This window comes from Podarcis raffonei, chromosome 1 (assembly GCF_027172205.1).
Source record: "Podarcis raffonei isolate rPodRaf1 chromosome 1, rPodRaf1.pri, whole genome shotgun sequence".
Taxonomy (NCBI): Eukaryota; Metazoa; Chordata; class Lepidosauria; order Squamata; family Lacertidae; genus Podarcis; species Podarcis raffonei.
In genome coordinates, this window is record NC_070602.1 from 20,021,886 (window position 1) to 20,042,635 (window position 20,750).

General features: G+C 41.8%; 1 protein-coding gene across 3 annotated transcripts in view; it reads left to right on the top strand.

Moving 5' to 3' along the window:
• Positions 1-20,750, top strand: part of ATG2B (autophagy related 2B) — a 40,427-nt gene that overhangs the window by 2,386 nt on the left and 17,291 nt on the right. For 2 of the 3 annotated variants that reach the window (XM_053375725.1, XM_053375706.1), the window contains exons 2-16: positions 2,998-3,160; positions 3,508-3,660; positions 4,258-4,360; positions 5,420-5,582; positions 6,812-6,991; positions 10,002-10,098; positions 11,132-11,314; positions 11,710-11,864; positions 13,227-13,338; positions 14,720-14,981; positions 16,026-16,176; positions 17,885-17,980; positions 18,117-18,305; positions 19,049-19,322; positions 20,008-20,110. In XM_053375725.1, coding sequence (XP_053231700.1) covers positions 2,998-3,160; positions 3,508-3,660; positions 4,258-4,360; positions 5,420-5,582; positions 6,812-6,991; positions 10,002-10,098; positions 11,132-11,314; positions 11,710-11,864; positions 13,227-13,338; positions 14,720-14,981; positions 16,026-16,176; positions 17,885-17,980; positions 18,117-18,305; positions 19,049-19,322; positions 20,008-20,110 — 2,384 coding nt within the window. The remainder of the gene's footprint in view (positions 1-2,997; positions 3,161-3,507; positions 3,661-4,257; positions 4,361-5,419; positions 5,583-6,811; positions 6,992-10,001; positions 10,099-11,131; positions 11,315-11,709; positions 11,865-13,226; positions 13,339-14,719; positions 14,982-16,025; positions 16,177-17,884; positions 17,981-18,116; positions 18,306-19,048; positions 19,323-20,007; positions 20,111-20,750) is intronic. The other variant, XM_053375716.1, reaches the window with a different exon arrangement.

Here is a 20,750-nt window from a genome sequence, read left to right on the forward strand (position 1 = left end):
TTAAAAACACTGGCTAGCTGTGAATCCTGATAACAATTTTTAAATGGTATGTTCAGCATTTGTGTAAACAGTTCGAGTTTGGATGTAACTGACTTAAAGCTTAAAGGTTATTCTCATATGACCCTGTGGCACAGTTCAGTTTTTATAGCCATTAGGTAGCCTTGAATGTTTTGATTTAAATATCCTCTAGTGGACACCCCAGGACCTTTGCTCCCTTCAGCAAGCTATGCTAGAAAGAATAAGTAAATTAGTAACTGCCTTTTAAATATGCTGATTCTTCAGTTTTGAGTTGACTATTTTGCATGCCTCCTGTTTTCTAAATAGTACAAATGTTTCTCTTTATAATGTATAAATGCATCTCATAAAGTTTTAAAAACCAGAAGTCTTAAAAACCCAACTGTGAGGAAACACCCCCCCCCCCGCTGAAGTAGAGGCATGTGAATCAGGGCAGAATAGATTACTCACCTGTTACCTTCCGTATCATTTGGGGCATCTCTGTCTGTTTCTCTACAGTTACTGTCTGTCATGTCTTCTGTGATAGTTTAGCTGGATAATTTCATTGTGATAATAGAGAGCTGCACCTGAATGCTACAGTCCTGGAATTGGTATGCTGTGGTGGGGGAATTTTTGATTATGTCTCTTTCCAGGTGTACCCATTGTTTTGTTTTGTCTTCTGGAATGTATGGGGATTATGTGGCACACTTGGTTGTAGATATTTGAGGTTTATTCATTGTGATCACATTTGACCCAGATTACTCAAAGAGATCATTGGTAGGATCAGCCAACAATAGGTTGTCTCTTGAGCATTTTTTCCACTGTAGTGTAAAGCAGTGCTTAGGAAACCAACACACTGGAACCTCCCTATTCAGTATTTTAACAGATGTTACTTAGTTTCTTTCTTGAAAATCTACAGCCTGCACTAAATGGGAAAGGCCTTTTTAAGAAAAATATAATTGAATTAAAATCTAGTATTTTCTGCATTGTGATACAGATGTGAAACTGAATGGGGACGTATTGACAGGTACCAGTTGTGTTCAAGTTTGTTCATAATCCCTGTCACTGAGAATTAAATAATATTACTGCTCACTTAATAGTGCTCTCTGGAACTTTATGCATGGTGAGATAAGGAGCAGGCTTCAGATTTATATATAGTGCCCTTAATTTTGGTGTAGCTAACATCCTCTGGATGTTGTGGAGTAAAACTCTCATGAACCCCGAATGTTTGCCATTCTTGCTGGGGCTGATGGAGTTATAGTGCAGAATGCTGGAGGGGACTGTTTTGGCTACCTGTGCATTAACTATCGGCATTCAGATCATTTTGACCTACTACTCTCATCATCCTTGGCCATTGAACATCATGGCTGGGGCTGATTGGAATTGTAGTAAAAAATAATAATATGGAGGCCACCAGCTTGGCCTATTGGCTTATTCCTACCCTGTCATAGCATGTGCAGCAGGAGTGACTAACTTGTGGTCCTTCAGCTGTTGTTGGACTCCAACTCCTATGAAGCTCAGCCAGCTTGGGCAAGCTTCAGGGATGATAGGAGTTGTAGTGTAGCAACATCTGGAGAGCCATTCCTGATTTCAGATGTGAACTTTATTAATGCAAGCATATTTCGGTGAGTACATATTAGCAGATATGTAGTCAGTATAGTTTAGTGAAGTGCCATCATTGTCATATGGAGGATGTTCCTACCTATATCAGTGTTGTTTGGATGAGGGAGGTGATATTGGTCTCCGTCTCCCGCAGCAGTGCCCAAGTGGGTTTGTAATTTGGCATCAGCATAGACTTGATAGCCAGGGAGCCAGATTTCTGAGACTTTATCAGGGTAGCATCCTCTCTTTCTGTGTTCTCTGGATAGATATTTGAATTCTGTTACTTTGTATTGTCTGTCTACCCCGCTTACTAACATAACTTTCCTGATTGGTAGAGGTGGTCTTGGACTTGATGACTCCAAAATTTTTAGGTCTTGGGAGATTCCTGCATCCACAGGGGAGCAGTTCAAGCCTTAATGTCTGCCATGAGGCTGTCCCAAAACATTTTCGACCCAACACATGTAGCTGTGTGTATGCCCAGTCTGATGCCATAGAGTCTGCCATAGATCTAGATTACTACTGGTAAAGTTGAGGCTGTTAGCAGCTCTTAATGCTTGGCAGGGGGCAATTCAATTGGTCCTCTTGGGGAGGCTTATTGTTTTGGATGGTTTTCTGGTGTCTCTGCAATAAGACAACTGCATGTGTGAATATCATTGCTTCCAGGTATACTTCCACACTGACTAGGGATAAATTGGCAGCATGGTATTTCAGGGAGTTTGGAGTGATGAAATAGTTGAGGTGATAACTTGAATGCAGATGAAGGAAAAGATGGGAGAAAACTGCCAGAAGTAACCTGCGGAGTACAGATTGCACACTTCTAAACAAGAAATAGGAAAAAGGTAGCGTTTCCTGGAGACTCTGCATACCGATTGGAGAATGTGCATATTGCCAGAGAATGTACAAAATGCAGCCAAGTTATGTACATGCCCCAAAGCCTGTTGTGGATTATGCATAATGGCTGGAGAATGTACAAAGTTCATCTGAGATATGCACTTCCCCTAAGGCTTGTTGGGGTTATGTATAGTGACCAGGAAATGTGCGCAGTTCATGGAAGGCTTATGTGCACATTTCCCATAAGGCCTGGGGAATATGCACATTGGCCAGTTATTATGCACATTAATTACTCAAAATACATTCATTCTCTCTCTCCCCCTCTCTCTCTCTCTCTCTCTCTCTCTCTCTCTCTCACACACACACACACACACACACACACACAAATATATATATGACATATAACATATTCACCAAAACCACGGATCCACAATTCACTTTAGTATTTAATACTGAAGGGAAGTTACATTATTTTTGATATAAAATGTCATGGGCATCAACAAAAAATGATCATATGCTGCTTATGCAATATGCAAAGCAATTCTTGATTCTTTTTTCTCTTTGTTTCAGAGTCTTAATGAGATTCTTGAATCAGCAGATGCTCCTCTGGAAGTCACTGAGGGATTTATTCAGTCAATTTCGCTTTCTGTACCCTGGGGTTCGTTACTTCAAGATAACTGTGCACTTGAAGTGAAGGGCTTAGAGATGGTCTTCAAGCCAAGACCCCGACTAAGTAAGTTAAGAAGGATCATTGACAAAAACAAGTCATGCCTATTTAATTTTCTGACTAGTGGACTATTGGGACATTCTACAGTGAGTACTGATTTCTTCGAAGCAGCAGGGTGACCCCAACTTCAGCACATTATAGAGAAGCAGATACTACTTTCTTCCTGGGGAGGCTGATACTTCTGTTGTGAGTGTCGCCCACAGCTCGGAGGTACCATTCACAGAATTTCTCATTCTTGTATACAGAAGCTGGGCTTCTAATTTATCCCTGTATGCGTGTGCTTTGGTTATGGTTGAACATTTGCTGAAGGCCATTTATGACAAAGCACCTGAGGCTTATCTCTTCTTTTCTAGCTTCTGGTTCAGAGCCCATGTATTGGTCAAGCTTCATGACTAGTAGTATGCAGCTTGCAAAAGAATGTCTTAGCCAGAAACTGACAGATGAACAAGGAGAAGGTTCCCAGCCTTTTGAAGGGCTTGAAAAGTTTGCTGAAACAATTGAAACAGGTACGACGGACTCTTTGAGCTTACAAAACACTATACTGTATCAAGATGCGCTACATAGAGCTGAGGGATCTTTTGCCAACTGAGTTGACCTTGATAATTTATTCCATGTGCAGTTTGCTCAGGTTAGAAGAGTTCCCTGTTTGATGGTAACAGTAGTCAGCTTTAAAATTTGGGCCATGATATACCAATATGCAAATCTTGCTGTGTCCACAGTGGAAATTGCTTGGGGGAAGTGATCCCTCTTCCCCCAAGTCTGCATGCATGGACCAAAATGCATTAGTCATTATCTAAAAAGGAAAACCAGCTTGTGTGTTCCCTGCAATGTTTCAGCAGTTCTTTCTCTCCCCAGCACCATAGTCCCAAGTCACTCCTGTCCTGGGGAGGAAAAGAAGAGCTAGGTGGTTTCAGGGCTGCACATACCAGCTGCTCCTTCTACATAATTTCTTGCATACGTGAGGAGGGGAAGAGGGTTCATAGTATTTTATGTTATTTTCTCTTTATTGGTATAGCCAACAGATATCTGCATAGCTGAAATCATATTTTATATTCATGTTTCTATGTGACACGTCCCCCTCCATTTTGCTTTCTTCACTATAGTTTTAAGGAGAGTGAAAGTCACCTTTTTAGACACTGTTCTGCGAATTGAACATGTGCCAGATAACTCAAAAAGTGGGACAGCACTTGAAATCCGCATTGAGAAGTAAGTAGTATTGTTCTTCTAAGTAGAGCTTAGAATGTTATCTTGTCCTTGTGTGTGAGAATTCGTTGTATTTTTTTATTTATTTGATATCTGTCCGGCCCTTTCTCCCTAAGGAGTCTAAGCTGGCAAACAGTAAAGCATTTTAAAACAGCCAAATCTCCTCATTCATGGCTGCTAGGAGCAGTATATTTCAGCCACTAAATATGTGGGTGAACAGGAATGTTTGTAACCTCACCAGGGAGGGCATTTCATAAACGAGGAACTGCTACTAGGGAATGCATGTGAAGAAATGGGCTTTTGGATGCACATCAGATCAGGTTCTGAATAGACAATAGCTACAGCATGAGTGAAATAGGTTTCTAGCACTCAATTCTCCATGGGGGTGCTGACTTCTTGGGTCACAGTGCTACAATGGATTTTAAGACTGCAATTCCAATTAGAGAGCAAGGCTCAGTGAATTTATTTTTAAGTAAACAGGCTTAGGATCATGCTGTACATACTCTCACTGTGGGTTTTAAAATTAAAAATTTACTTTTGAATAATTGAAGTAAACAGCAACCAAATTATTGAAAGGTAATCTTACTTCTGGGACGCGGGTGGCGCTGTGGGTAAAACCTCAGCGCCTAGGACTTGCCGATCATCAGGTCGGCGGTTCGAATCCCCGCAGCGGGGTGAGCTCCCGTTGCTCGGTCCCAGCGCCTGCCAACCTAGCAGTTCGAAAGCACCCCCGGGTGCAAGTAGATAAATAGGGACTGCTTACTAGCGGGAAGGTAAACGGCGTTTCCGTGTGCTGCGCTGGCTCGCCAGATGCAGCTTGTCACTCTGGCCACGTGACCCGGAAGTGTCTTCGGACAGCGCTGGCCCCCGGCCTCTTAAGCGAGATATGCGCGCAACCCCAGAGTCGGACACGACTGGCCCGTACGGGCAGGGGTACCTTTACCCTTACCTTTACTAATCTTACTTATAGATTTACTAGTGCCTCTTTTAAGAAAACCAATAATGGAACGCTGTCCAACATGGCTGTAGAAGTATTTCATTATTTTATTTCCACCCTTCTAGAACGATGTACTACGATGAAACCGCCGATGAATGCTCTGGAATTAATGTGCATCAGCCCACAGCTTTTGCTCACAAATTGTTACACCTCACAGGTGTTTCTTTCTTCTGGGATGAATTTCTGGCATCAGCAAAATCCTCTCCAGTGTGTTCAGCTACACAATTGGTAAAAAAAAATTAGATCTACATATATGCATATGTATAGTTAATGAAACGTAGAATATATTTTAAGAGACGCGGGTGGCACTGTGGTTTAAACCACTGTGCGGCTTGGACTTGCCGATCGGAAGGTCAGCGATTTGAGGCCCCACGACAGGGTCAGCTCCCGTTGCTCTGTCCCAGCTCCTGCCAACCTAGCAGTTTGAAAGCACACAGTGCAAGTAGATAAATAGGTACTGCTCCGGCGGGAAGGTAAACGGCGTTTCTGTGCTCTGCTCTGGCTTCGCCAGAAACAGCTTAGTCATTCGGCCACATGACCCAGAAAAAGTGTCTGTGGAAGCGGACAAATGCCGGCTCCCTTGGCCTGTAAAGTGAGATGAGCGCCGCAACCCCAGAGTCGTTTGCGACTGGACTTAACTGTCAGGGGTCCCTTTACCTTTACGGTGGTACCTCGGGTTACATACGCTTCAGCTTATAGACTCCGCTAACCCAGAAATAGTCCTTCAGGTTAAGAACTTCAGGATAAGAACAGAAATCGGGCTCCGGCGGCGCGGCGGCAGCAGGAGGCCCCATTAGCTAAAGTGGTGCTTCAGGTTAAGAACAGTTTCAGGTTAAGAATGCACCTCCGGAACGAATTAAGTACTTAACCTGAGGTACCACTGTACTAGAATATATTTTGCTATGCGATGAGTTGCTTCCATGCATTTCGTCTAGCTATCTCTTGGACATATGAACCCAGAAAGTGACCCTGTGCCCAGCTGTTCTTTACTCTCAGATTTATTTCGCTCCTTGCAGTGTTGTATATCTCTGCTTCTGCTTCTGTGAGGGCTGAATTGAGCAAGATTTATAGCATTGGGTTAATTCCATTTATACATTATGCCCTACAATATTATAGTAAACAAATTCTGAATGAGGATACCCATCGTGATTTTAGTGGCTAGAATGTTCTCTTGACTGTGGGAATTCAGGTTCAAATCCCTAGTCTGTCAAGGCTGCTCAGTGAGCAACATTGCTATTTTTCAGTGTAGCCTAAGTCAAGAGTTGCTGCTAATCTAAAATTGCTACTTGGAGGTCTTTAGAGGAAAGAAGATACAGATGTAACAAAGTAATGCTAGGAATTCATCAAGTGCAGTTTGACAATCAGTATGTTCATTAAAATGAGATGCCATATTTAAGAGTATAAAATAGTCAATTTGTGTTATGGAATTAATGCCTTTCCTTGTATTTCTTTTAAAGGCAACAGAACCAAAGCTTTCACCTAGCTGGAACCCAAAAATTGTGTACGAACCACACCCACAATTAGCAAGAAACTTGCCAGAGGTTTCTCCATCTGATCCTGTGCAAATATGTAAGCTGATTGGAAGGATGGAACTGAGCCTTACATTAAAGCAAAACGAAGTGCTTCCAGGAGCAAAGGTTAGTTGTAGCTTCATGCATTACAGGTAAAAGACATGTGTTCAGATTGCCAGGGCAGGAGTTCAGTTGTAGACAAAAAATGCAGTCATGCGTTTCCCCCTTTACTCCAAGGCTTGAGGTGATACCTTGCTTTATTCCCTATTCCTCTTTTTCCTTGATGCACACAGCTGAGCTCTCCTGGCTAATTTGGTGGGCCTGAAAAAGGGAGAAGGGTAGGCATGTTTAGATCTCCAGGCAATTCCACAACTGACATTTATAAGCATCTAGAAAATTTCCAGAGCATGGAAGCAACTGCTGCAGGCTAGTTTTTGCTTCCTCTCTCCTGGATTCAGCATAAAGGCCAGCCCAGGACAGAAGCAAGGTAACCGTAGTGTGGGCACCTGGAAGCTGACACTCTGCCACTCTTTATGCAGGTGCTCCTGCTGCTACTGAATGTTCCTTTTAGTCAGTTGATGGCCAGGCACAGATTGTATTCACCCTGTGACCTTTGTTTTTGTTTGATTTCCGAATACATCAGTGGCTGTATTCTGATAGAAAGCTAAGTCATACTTTGTACATTGAAGAGGCTGGAATCCAGCTCACATTCAAGCAAACCTAATATACAGCTGTCGCCTTTGGTGGTTTGTTGTCTTCCACCCAACCCTGCACTGCCCCTGTGAATGGATAGCTGCTATATGAAAGTATTTTATGGGGTCCAAAGGATCGCCAGTTCTCTAACCATTGGCCACCTGCAAAAACAGGGTGGGGAAGTAAAAAACTCATCTCCGAAATCCGTGGCGGCTTGCAGCATGACCCTGAGCCAAAGCAAAGTCAAAAAAATGACCCTCTCTTCCCCATTCCTAGGTACCTCCCTATGAAGGATTGCTAGCTTTTTGTATTAGTCCTTTCCTTCCAACAGTACTGAACAAATTTTCTTCATTTTGTGCCTGCTCTTTCAATAATGGTTCATTTTTTTCAGTAGTCAAATTACTGGTGAGCAAGCAGAAAAACAATAACTGGAGTCCTTGGGATCTAAAAGGAGGTAGACGGGTTGCTGCAGAAATACTTTAGTGGGAAATGGGTATGGGGTTGACATTGGTGTTTAGGGGAAGCTTTTAGATGAAACTGTAATTGTATTTGTTGAACTGCTAATAACAGCTTGGTAAGAGAGAGAAAACCCCCCAGTTAATATATATCTCGTTATTAGAATTGGGAGAAAGTACCCTTCGTCCTTTAAGAGAAATAAGAATAATTTCCTCAGAAGGTTACTGTGGAACTAGGCAGCTAAGATGCAGAGAGAGAGCGCTTGTGAGTAAAGAGGCAGGTGGGGAAAGGATACCTGGGGAAATCTCTTAGCCATGTGATGGGTTTGATTTTCTCGTCTCTCTCACATTCCATTTCTGTAGCCAGGCAGAGTTCAATTCCCCACACAGTCATGAAGCTCACTTGGTGACCTTGTCCAGTCACTATCTCTCAGTCTAATGTTCCTCACAGGGCTGTTAGGAGGATAAAATGGAAAGGGAGAGAACCATGTACACCACCTTTAGCTCTTTGGAGGAAAGGTGAGAAATAAATGAGTAAATAAATAGGATTAAATTTGGATGCAGAGTTCAGGCATAATAACAAACCACAGATGGTGCAAGCCAAGATTCATAAACCGGTGTCAAAGCACAGTATAGATCATGAAGTATTTTTGCTCCTAACAAGTTATAATGAACTTGGATTAGGTTTGGATGAACAGACAAGTCAGGATTTAGCTCATTGTGTAAATCAACCAAAACAAGAAAGCATCATTACATAAGTCTACACGTAACAGGAAAGCAATAAGGCTTCTGATGTAAACATAAGCAATTCTTTGAGGAATTGCTGCTCACAGACAACTAATGCTGTCTCTAAGATACACTCAGTTAAGTGATCCCTGTTGCTTAAAGATGGTGAGATGAAATGTTTTGGAAGCCATTTGGAAGGAATTGGTTACTTTTTAGAGCTTCTTTTGGGCTTCCTTTTGGCAGGATATGCTGGCAGTGGCATCTGTCGCAGGAGCAGGCAGTAAAAGAAGAAATTACTGGGTCAAAGGAAAACAAGAGACAGAGAATTTATCCTGTCATAAAGACCCAGAATATTGTTCGTTTTATTGTAGAAAGTCTGTTGGTATTAGAATATGCTCTGATTTCTACAGAGTGGGAATGAGAGATGGAATTCGAAAGCTAAAGAGGAAACAGTGGTTTGCCTCTGTGCATCTTCATACAATTTTGTGCTATGTCTGGCAACTTACATATACTGTAACTGCCAAGAGTTTTATATGTCAGCAATTGGAAACTGCTGCAATGCTGTTGTAATATAGAGCATATTTTACTGTTGAACTGAAAGTCCAGGTCTTTTCAGCATATTCCAGTACATTTTGTAACATTTTGTCAATGCAATCTTAGCTACCAGGGTTAGTCAAGTATTCTGCCTTTGTTTATTTTGAATGTTGTGTTTTTAATTTCATTACTAATGATTGTATGGCTGGCCTGTTTCATGTGTTGTATCTGTATAGCAGGTTACAAACATTTAAAAGAGATGAATTTAAAAACTTAGTGTGAATCGGCCTTTCAAGCTCACCTTTCTGTGGTAGTAGGCAAGGATCTGGGAAGAGATCTCACAGGTGTCCAGTCCAATGTTGAAAACCTCAGCTGCAGATTTAAAATTGCCAGGCAATTGTACAAACAGGCCCAGAAGCACAAACTGCCTTGTAGATTCTGAGTATGCAAATGGCCCTTGTTCAATGCAGAGATGTCAAAGTAAGCATTATAAGCATCCAAGTGTGGATCTAATACTGGTATCCAGAACAATTTAAATGCTGTGTTGTGATACCCTATCAGTCTTTGGGTGAATATAGTGTGTATACAGACCAATAATAATAAGGAATTAAAGCTGGGAATGAAATGTCTGTTTTGGTTCAATGATGAGACAGTACATAATCCGAGAATTGGAAAGAAAGAATTCTTCTGATCCATATTTCTTGAATATATTCTTTATTCTTCTTAAGTTGGATGTAGATGGAGAGATAGATTCGATACACCTATTCCTGTCACCCAGACAGGTACATCTTCTGCTGGATATGTTAGCAGCTATCGCTGGACCAGGTGAGCCAAAGTTGCATTGCCTTGTGTGGTTAGAAAGAGTGTGAGCACTGCATTAAACACGCTGCACTATTTCCAAGGTTTTGAATAATCTCTAGACTAAGGGCAGTATCAAAGTGTACCTTTAAAGTTAAACACTCTTAAATCCCATATGTTGAACTGCAAAGGAAAGCACATGCTTAGAACTCTTCCTTTGAAACCCAAGGGTTTTTAAAATGCTTTGACTAGATTGGCCCTAAATTACTGAAGCTTTACTTTTATTTCAAAAAGTCTAAAGAAAATCTTATGTTAGGGGGGAACTTTCTCATAAGTAGATTTGTATTGTTCCTCTTTCTGAAAGCAGCTAATAAAAATTGGAAATAGTCAAAAGGATCTGAAACCAGTTTAGTAGCTCCATAATTGTGATTAATATTAGTAACATATTTTTCTCATGCAGACTTTATCTAGTCTTCATCAGTTAGTGTTGTTGTGATTTTTTTGAAAGCCCGTAAGGGATGATAAATGTTTGTTTCCCTTTCTTCTTCCTCATACACTTCCATGCAGAGGGCTAGTTGTTTAGGCAACAAAAGAAGATTCAAGATCTCTGGCCAAAAAGTAAATAGTGTATTTTAAAGTAATGCTTGATAGATTTTTCTTAAACAGAGAAATTCTCAAATCAGGAAACTTTAATTCCCTCCTTATATGCCAGATTGTTCCTTTTGTACACAAATTTCTAACATATTTCTTCCTGTCTTCTAAAAAACCCCAAACGAACCCTAAAATAGCCCTCCGACTAATTTAGGTTGAAATTGGGAGAAAAACATTTCAACCTAAAGTGCTCAAAATGTTCACACAAATTCTGTTGAGTGCCTTTCTTTGTGAAATGGAAATGTTGCTTGGAGTTAGTTTTCTTTTAGGTAGCATTTTTTTAAGAGTGTGAATTTTTTTTACAGCTAAATGAGTTGTTGTTTGGGGGGAATTATTTGGTGTTTGGATGTCTCTGGGGCTTGGGAATTGAATCGGAGGTCAAGTTGCCACACCCTGTTTTCAATTACAGAGAATCCTAGCAGAATAGAATTGTGCAATAAAGATAGGAGAAACCGGCCAATGCAGCAGGAAGATGAATATCGGATTCAGATGGAGCTCAACCGCTACTTAAGAAAAGACACATTGCCAACAGGAGCACAGTCTGATCCGAGTTTCTATGAGACGGAGGCAGCCAGAACTCCTTCAAGCCGGGGTGAGCAATTGAACATCTTAGGGTGCTTTTTGGTTTCCTCTTTCCTTTGGAGCAAGACTTGCTCTTGGTTGCAGTACAGCTCAACTTAGAGCAGCCTTTCTCTACCTGTGGGTCCCCAGATGTTGTTGAAATACAACTCCCATCACCCCTAGCTGGCAAGGCCAGAGCTCAGGGATGATGGGAGTTGTAGTCCAACAACATCTGGGGACCCACAGGTTGAGAACTGCTGACTTAGAGGATGGAGCAGGTAGGTGATGGTCACAGATTCTCCCTTAAAGGTAGGATAGGTGAAAGAAGCATTACCATCTCATTCATGCTTTGGTGTGCTGTAGTTGACCTAAATGTTTTTCATTGTGAACAGATCACACAAGATGATATTTTTTTTTTCCTATTAGAAGAAGAAGTGTTTTTCTCGATGGCTGACATGGAGATGTCTCACAGTCTTTCCTCTCTGCCACCGCTTGGAGACCCACCAACTATGGATTTAGACCTTTCTTTGACTAGTACATACACTAATACGCCCGCAGGATCTCCCCATGGCGCTGCAGTGGTAGGTTGTCTTTAACTGTTTGTCTTTGAGCAAATGAAGAGGGGAAAGGTCATAGCTCAGTGGTAGAGCAGTTTGCTTGTATGCAGAAAGGCCCAGGTTCAGTCCCCAGGATCTGCAGGAAGGGAGGGGAATATGTCGTGTCTGAAAGCCTTTTAAAAAGGCTTTTTAAAACAGTGGCACTAATCTCTGTTGTGCATGGCTGTCTGCCTTCCAGTTTCATACCCTTATAGCCATCATCCCAAAGAGTGTCTGCTACAGGATGATTTTTTTTTTAACTGCATCTCCGTGAAGGCACTATAGCTGCATTGAAACCTCACATCTTTCCGCTAATTCACCATGACACTATGATGTCATGTGTGACATCATTTGCTGTGATGTCAATAGGTCCAATGCCGGTGGGTGAGATAATTTGACAATGCAACCAAGAAATGCTTCAGTTTAAAGCTCTGCGAAATTCTATGTATTGACTATATTTGACAAAATGAACAGTAGCATCACTCCAAGCCAGGCTATTGGCTCATCTAGTTTAGTATTGTTTACACTGACTGGCAGAGGCTGTAGGATGTGTCAGGCAGGAATCTTTCCCAGTCCTGATAGAGATATCAGGAATTAAACTTAGGACCATTTGCATGCAGAGCCTGCTTTCTACCACTGAGTTTTGACCCTTCCCCTTTAGATGCACATATTTGATCTCACGGTGGCAACTAGTATCCTACGTCCTCCCACAGTTGTAAAGCTACTTTTCCTGTGAAGCCTTTGGCACAGCCCCCTATTCCCATGACCTACTGAAACTATTTCTAAGTACATATTACTGAATTAACTAAATATTCTTCCCCTGCTTTCCTTTCTCTAGACCCAGGGGGAAGCCATGTTAGGGTACAAGCTGCTCGGGGCAAAAACTTGTCCTCTGCAAATTGCTGTGCACATCTATGGCACTAGGTAAAGAGGACCACTGATCTTTCCCTGTAGGCAACATGTAGCAACCTTTGAGTGGGTTTTTTTAAAGTATGGAAACAGCGGAACTACAAAATTACATGTCATAACGATAATATGCAGTGGTACCTCTGCTTACGAACTTAATTCATTCCGGAGGTCCGTTCTTATCCTGTAACTGTTCGTAACGTGAGGCGCCATTAAGTGTAAGTGTGCCTCCTGCGCACGATTTCTGCTCGCATCCCGGGGCAAAGTTCACATCCAGGAGCAACTACTTTCAGGTTAGCGCAGCTCATAACCTGACGCTTGCGCAACCAGAAGTGTTCATATCCAGAGGTACCACTGTATGTTGAGGTTCATTTTCTGTTACATTAGTTAAGTTGAGGTGATGTACAGGTGTAACAACCAGCTCTCTCTTTTTCCTTTTAGCAGCAGCCAGCCTGGGGAGACTGTTTTGATCAAAACAAACAGGAACCGCCACACATAAGAGGTTCATCCTTTACACCTAGTGTCATCCACGCAGCTCCACTGCGAAGGACTTGTAAGTAAATAAGTCAAGGTGGTTGGGGCCAGAAGCAAATGTGACTTTTAGGTAAAGGTAAAGGGATCCCTGACCATTAGGTCCAGTCGTGACCGACTCTGGGGTTGCGGCGCTTATCTCGCTTTTTGGCCGAGGGAGCCGGTGTACAGCTTCCGGGTCATGTGGCCAGCATGACTAAGCCGCTTCTGGTGAACCAGAGCAGTGCACGGAAACGCCGTTTACCTTCCCACCGGAGCAGTACCTATTTATCTACTTGCCCTTTGTTGTTCTTTTGAACTGCTAGGTTGGCAGGAGCAGGGACCGAGCGACGGGAGCTCACCCCGTCGCGGGGATTTGAACTGCCGACCTTCTGATCGGCAAGTCCTAGGCTCTGTGGTTTAACCCACAGCGCCCCCCCCCCTTTTACCTTAGTATAATAAGACTGCTTTCCAGGAATGAATAAGTCAGTGGTTACCACTCACACCGGGCGACCAAGAGACATTATCAGTTCAAGGACACACTTCACCCAAGCAGAAGCACGTCAGGAGGATGTAGAGCAGGAAAGATGTCCTTACTGAATAAAAGGATAAAAGGAAAGTTTTGCTAACCCAGAGAGATGACAAACAAACAGCCAGTCGTTTTTCACCAAACGCTTCTCAATTTCAGTCCTTTTGCCCCTTTCGAATCCAAAATAGGCAGTGGCACTTTAGATTCCAATCCCAGCCCTTTCGCCAATGTTTTCAAGGAAGGCAAGGGTTCCAGTGGTTCCTCAAAAGCAAAGACAACCGAACAATGAAACCAGTGACTCATCTGTGTCCTGGGTGGGGTGGGGGTCGTGTCTCCAGCTTTCTTCCTGCCTGGCAAAAGTTTGCAGGACCAATAAGGGTGTGGCAGACCCAAGGGCCAGAAAGAGAGGCCCATTTTTGCCCCTGGGCCTGAGAGTCTCCACTACTTTCTGTGGCTTTGGTTTAAAAGGAGAGTATTACTTTTGTGGGAATACATTCAGAACAGAGCGTTAAGCAAGAAGTTGGAGTTAATTTTGCACGTTTTATTATCTGTAATCTGTAAGGAGATCTGAGCATATTGAAATCCACCATATGTTTGAAAGTGTTGTTTTTATTTGTAATTTGTGCCAAAATACATTTCTGCAAACCAGAGCAACTTATTATTTTAAATGGAGAGGTTTTTTAAAAAATTTGTATCTTTGTAGCAAATTTAATACTTAACAATTTTTGTACTAGTCAGAGATACAATCCTTCATACACTTACCTGAAAATTAGTCCTATTGAACTCATTGAGACTGCATTATATATAAAAAAGTGTGTTTATACACATACATACACAACACATACACTGAGACCTACTGTATATTACCTTTAAACATTTTTTTCCTTCCCTTTAGCTCTTCCATCCAGATCTGTCTCAGTGGATGAATCCAGGCCTGAACTTCTTTTTCGACTGGCAGTGGGTGCTTTCTCAGTATCGGTACTTCATATTGATCCTTTGCCACCCCCTGAAACGTCACTGAATGCCAGTCCACTTACACCAATGGCACAGGATTTTTTTACCCGCATAGAAAAGGTTGATCCAGTTAAGTTTCCAACAGAAGATTTTCTGTCCCTCCGAGAAGTATTTGCAAAGGCTTGTTCACATGATCACCTTAGGTACAACTTTGCTTATTCATCTTATAACATAGCAAACAAAATGCATAAACTCTGTGACAACTTGAGCTTGCTCAGTAAATATTTGATATGAGTGTTGTTGGAACATACTTGAGAGGCTAAGTTAACTGATGGTTGCTGCTTTGTGTAAGCACAGCTATTATTTCACTATAGAGTCATACCTTGGCTGCCGAACACCTTGGAACTCGTACGTTTCGGCTCCCAAGCGATCGAAAACCAGAAGTGAGTGTTCCGGTTTTCAAACAATTTTCGGAAGCTGAACGTCCAGCACGGCTCCCGCAGCTTCCAATTGGCTGCATGACGCTCCTGTAGCCAATCAGAAGCCGTGTCTTGGTTTTCGAACAGTTCCAGGAGTCGAACTGGAACACATTCTGTTCAAGAACCAAGGTACGACTTTATAGGCATTAGAAGATTCGTACTGAACCATGCAAAATATAGATTGGTATGATCACGAGCAGATCTCTTTCTTGAAGAATTTCAGATTCAGAAATTCATTTGCCCTCCAATGTGCACATAAGTCCTACAAGAAGTGAGGTTTGCCGTTGACTTTAGTAGAGGGTTCAGCATCCTGTAGCATTCGCAGAACTTCTTTCTTGAGTGAAATTAATGAATAACCTTTGTGTGTGCATCAGCTGCCAGAAAGCTGGTTTAGGGCAATGTTGTATTGGAAATCGCTGCATTTAATTTCAAACGTCTTCTACAGTGGAGGAAGGACATGGATGTTTGTTTGGCAATGCGAATTAAGATGTCACTAGTGGGGGGGGGGAGCTATTATATAAATAAGTTCTTTTCATTATTTATCTTCTGCCTTGCAGTTTTAACACATCTTTGTATGTTTTGCAAGGAATTAAGCATTAGCATGTGCTGGAATAAGATTGCAAAATTGCATCTTTCTCCTTGTTTTCTTTCAGTGACATTGGCAGTTTAATGACTGATGTATTTTTATGATATTTTAAATAATTTTCAATGCAGAATGACTATAGGTGTTCAGTTTATGCAGTTTTATACCGTTGTTTCTCGCCATAGGTTTATAGGCACAGACATCAAAGTATCCTATGAACAAAGACAGAGATTGGCTTCCCGTTGTTTGAGTACAGATTTATATATTGGACAGATGGAACTTCTGGAGTGCCTCTTTTCCATGGACTCTCATTCTGACATACCTCACTATACAGAGGTAGAAATCCATATGACTTAACACTAGCTATTGAAATGCATTGCAAAAACTCTTAATGCTCCAATAGTACTGTCCTGTGAATATTTGCTTTCAAGTAAACTGAGTTCAGTGGCCAAGTGTTCCATAGGAATGCTTATTTGGGGAGGAATTCAATGTCACACTTTTCCAGATGTTCAATCAGCACAAGCATTTCAGCTTGGTGTAGTGGTTAAGAGCGATGGACTCGTAATCTGGTGAACCGGGTTCACGTCTCCGCTCCTCCACATGCAGCTGCTGGGTGACCTTGGGCTAGTCACACTTCTCTGAAGTCTCTCAGCCCCACTCACCTCACAGAGTGCTTTTTGTGGGGGAGGAAGGGAAAGGAGAATGTTAGCCGCTTTGAGACTCCTTCGGGTAGTGATAAAGCGGGATATCAAATCCAAATCCAAACTCTTCCCCTCTCATGCTGTTCTGGAGGTCCTTTTGACACCTCCACACTGGGCCAGTTTTGCAGGGGTGGGGACGGACCGCATTGCACTAGTGGCAATCCTTGCATGGGCTTCCACTAGTGGGACCAGTTAGTTGAACCTGGCACTTTGTGCTACAACTCGAATTTTTCAATAACTTGAGCCGTTCGATTAGAAATTTCACTTTAAATTAGGCTCGGAGATTAAATATCTCTTGCTTCAGGTTGTGTGGGAAGAATCTCGCATATTGCAAGCTTTTGTACTATGTGCCGTACTGTTTGTGGAATTGGGGTCACTCCACGTTCTAGTATTAAAGGAGCAGTTGGATAGCCTGAGTGCATGTTTTATCAGCGCTGTAGCTCAGCAAGAGTTTCTCTTGTCAGCTGCAAATGATATATTTTCATCCCAAGGGCTATGTCCAGTGTTATCGCCTGTGCTGACAGAAGGTTCTTTGCTCCGGCAGAGGCTTCTGTCAACAGAATGGAGAGAGGTGATTTTTGCTGAGTTATCCTCCGCCTGCCCGCCTGCCCCCTCTGCGTGTCCCCAAAATCTGCTCCAGAGTGTTGGGGACTATTTAGAACAGTGTGGCAGGTGGCACAGCACTGCAGGTGAAGAGGGAATCAGCAAAAAAAGTTAACCTCCCATTTCTGCTGGCAGAAGCCTCCGTTGGATCAATGGGCCTGCTGTCAGCGCAAGGCTACAGCTACTAGGATATAGAAAAGTTGGCTCCAGGTAAAGGTCATTTTTGTTGACCCCGGTGATGGGGTTTACGGATGCCCCTGGTGCATAATACTCCAGAATTACTCCATCCCTTCCTGGACGCTCTTGACATCACTGACCAGAGCATGATAAGAAGACCCCTGGTTCTGCTGGACTACTTCTCCTTTGTCTTGTAAATTTCCCAAAGCTCCATATTTTCTCTTTACACATCCAGCTTGTAGTGTAAAGAGAGATGGCATCTTGGCAATAGAATTGTTGTGTCACTGCAAGTTTCTCTAGATGACTCATAAAATGTCAAAAAATACCGAAGGTCTGTAATGGATTAGACCACAGCAGATCATCTGGTAGAGAAACAAATTGAATAAGGTGACCTTCTAGTAGATAATTTTGTCTTCCTCCCTAATCAGTGTATTTGCTTTCCGTAGAATTGTAGAGTTGGAAGGGACCCTGAGGGTCATCTAATCCAACCCCCTACAATGCAGGGATTTTAATTACTTGTGAAATATACTTGCATTTCACCACTGCCTTTTATTTTGCTATAGCTGCTAATGTTTAACTCTGAAAGACAAGGGAACAAGCTGCACCCTCTCGCCTGCCTTCAGCTCCATTACAAGCACTCGGATAACAGAGGGCCTCAGGTAGATTAGAAAATATTATTTCCTCTTATCTTTTGAATAAAAACAATTGAAATCTATAATCCAAGTTGTATGTATGTAGCTCTGTAGAAAATTCTGTATTTTGCCACTGACTATTTATTTTACTTTTTTGTGACAGGGTAGCCAAGGGAGATTGAGCTCTGTCCCCCAGAAAGCAGATTTACAAATCAAGTTGAGTCCAGCTTTCTGTGAATTAGATATCAGCATTGTGGACAGACTAAATTCACTGCTTCAGCCGCAGAAGTTAACCACAGTGGAGATGATGGCATCACACATGTACACCTCCTACAACAAACACATTAGCCTGGTAAAGTAATTGTAATTTTATCACTGATAAAAGGAAAATGACAAGATGGCATGTGGCAGCTTTTATCTGTCAGGTTCACACTTCCATGTAAATAATTTAATAAATAATTTTACAGTGCAAGGTTTTGTCCCACTCAGAAGTTGATTAATTGCAACTCAGTGTGTGAACTTCATTGAAAAGTTTAGGGAGGCTAGATGGAACAAAAGTTATACCAGTGTTATTTGATCTATGATGAACCATTTTTTGCAGTATAACAGCTATTTGCTTAGACCTTTGTTAATTGGTTTTAGACAGTGCTCCCACATTAAACAACAAATACTGTTAAGAGTGCTTGAAATGTACAATGAAGCATTAAAAATGACTGTGACTTTCTATAATTTATACTAAATTGTACATGTTTGCTGTAATGCAATGGACTGTGGACATAACTGCTTTTGACTGCCATGCTTGAATCCCCATCAAAGCTTCTCTTGAAGGTGGGAGGTGATCCAAAACCTTGTGAGATGTGAAATTCAGCTGTGTCTGTTAGCCAGCAGAATGGACACCATTGCCGGAATAGATTCTTCCTTTCTCTGCACACCTCCAAAATCCACTCCAGAAAGTTTGGTGTGTGTGCTCCAAAGAAAATTTGGAAGGGGGTGTTCATGTGACATTGGATGTTGCCCCTTAAGTTGTGTTTTTGGCCCCTCAGAATTGTTCTAAAAATATTTGTTTGCCCTCCCCTTATTTTGCAATTGTTTCAGCACAAGGCATTTGCTGAAGTTTTCCTGGACGATTCCCGTACTCCTGCAAATTGCAAAATGTCGGTACAAGTGACTGCACCAGCTTTGAAGCTCTCAGTTCGCTTCCCAATTCCTGACCTGCGGTCAGACCCAGAACGAGGACCTTGGTTCAAGAAGTCGCTTCAGAAAGAAATTCTTCATTTAGAATTTGCAGATATGGAACTCAAAACCGAGTTTACAGGAGGACCAACTCCAGAGCAAGTTAAATTAGAACTCACTTTTAAAGAGCTAACTGGTAAGCGAAGGGATCTCTATTGGTTGCAATAGATGGTTGTAGCCAGTGCTTTTTGTTTGAGGTGCCATATATTGATAAAAGTGCAGTGGATGCCAGCACAAAATGGCTGGCATGGGAAGTGAAAAAAGGGTTGCTGGTACTCAGCACCACTTAGTACTGTTGCACCTACCCACCCAAAATCCTGGTTGTAGCTACGTTCTTCCTGGGCAATATGAGGGACCTATTAGTAAGATGATACTTATTTATTGTTCCAGTTTCTATTATTATAGGAATATGCAGGCTTTCTTCGGAGAGAATGGAAAGGAAGGCAGTTTTCATATATATATAGCATATGAGATTACAGGGAAATTCGCTTGTTACTTTTTTTTTTTGCAACTTTAGACAAAGCCCAATAAATCTTTGGCATTTGAGACACAACTGTTACATGATAGTTAGAGATATTTGGTCTTGAGTAATCATAGTAGTCTGCAATCCTCTTTTGATGCCGGAGGAGTTCACTATCTAAATTATTTTCAGAGCTAACAAGGAGCTACTTTTCCATTCTTTGTGATGGAAAAGGAAAAATTGTTTCAGAAAGGCTGATTTTGTGTCACTGCTAAATGAAGAAGCTAATCTCTTCATGATTAAATGGCTACGCAGTTAGTCCTAGGCATGCACAACATAATCTTCTTCGGTTTCACCATAGCATCATTTGAAGAAGGCAAAGAGGAATCAGCTGTACAATTTTTTCAAGTTTCCAGTGGTGTAGTTGGAGAGATGATCTCATCAGACAACTTTGACTGGCCACGGTAAAACAAAATACTATTTGTTCTCTGTGAAAATCCTAACCGCTTCTGATGTGCTGCTGCTGAAAAAACTGTAACTGTTTAGATCAGAGTTAAATTAAATCTAGGTTGTGTTGGTCTGGTAATTAAGTACTCTTGATGTTGGAATGGTGTTTTCCCCCCATCAATGATCATGGCTTGAATATGACCACTCTTGCTCTTCCATAGACCCAAGGCCATCATAACCACTACTAAAAACATCTATAATATGTAGACATTTTAAAAACTATTTTTGACAGTACTTAGTGAAACAGCAGAAATAACAGAGCTATAATAAAAAGATGGCAGTGTGGGTCTCATTTGGAAAATATATTAAATGTCTGAGATAAAATGAGAACACTCAGGAGGAGGTTTTATTAATCCAGCATAAACCCATGCTTGTCTCTTTCTACTGTAGGACTAAGGGTTACTAAAGGTACTCTTATTTCCACCATTATAAGCATGTCCAGTTTCTTAATATCAGTTATATAGTCACTTCTAGTGTTTCAGTGCTGCCCAGGAGACTGGTCTTCCTCACTCTTAATACACAGGGTTCAGAACTGCAGAAAGCTGAGAAACAATTCATGCTTGACACATATTCCGCCTACTTAGGGGAAGTACATTT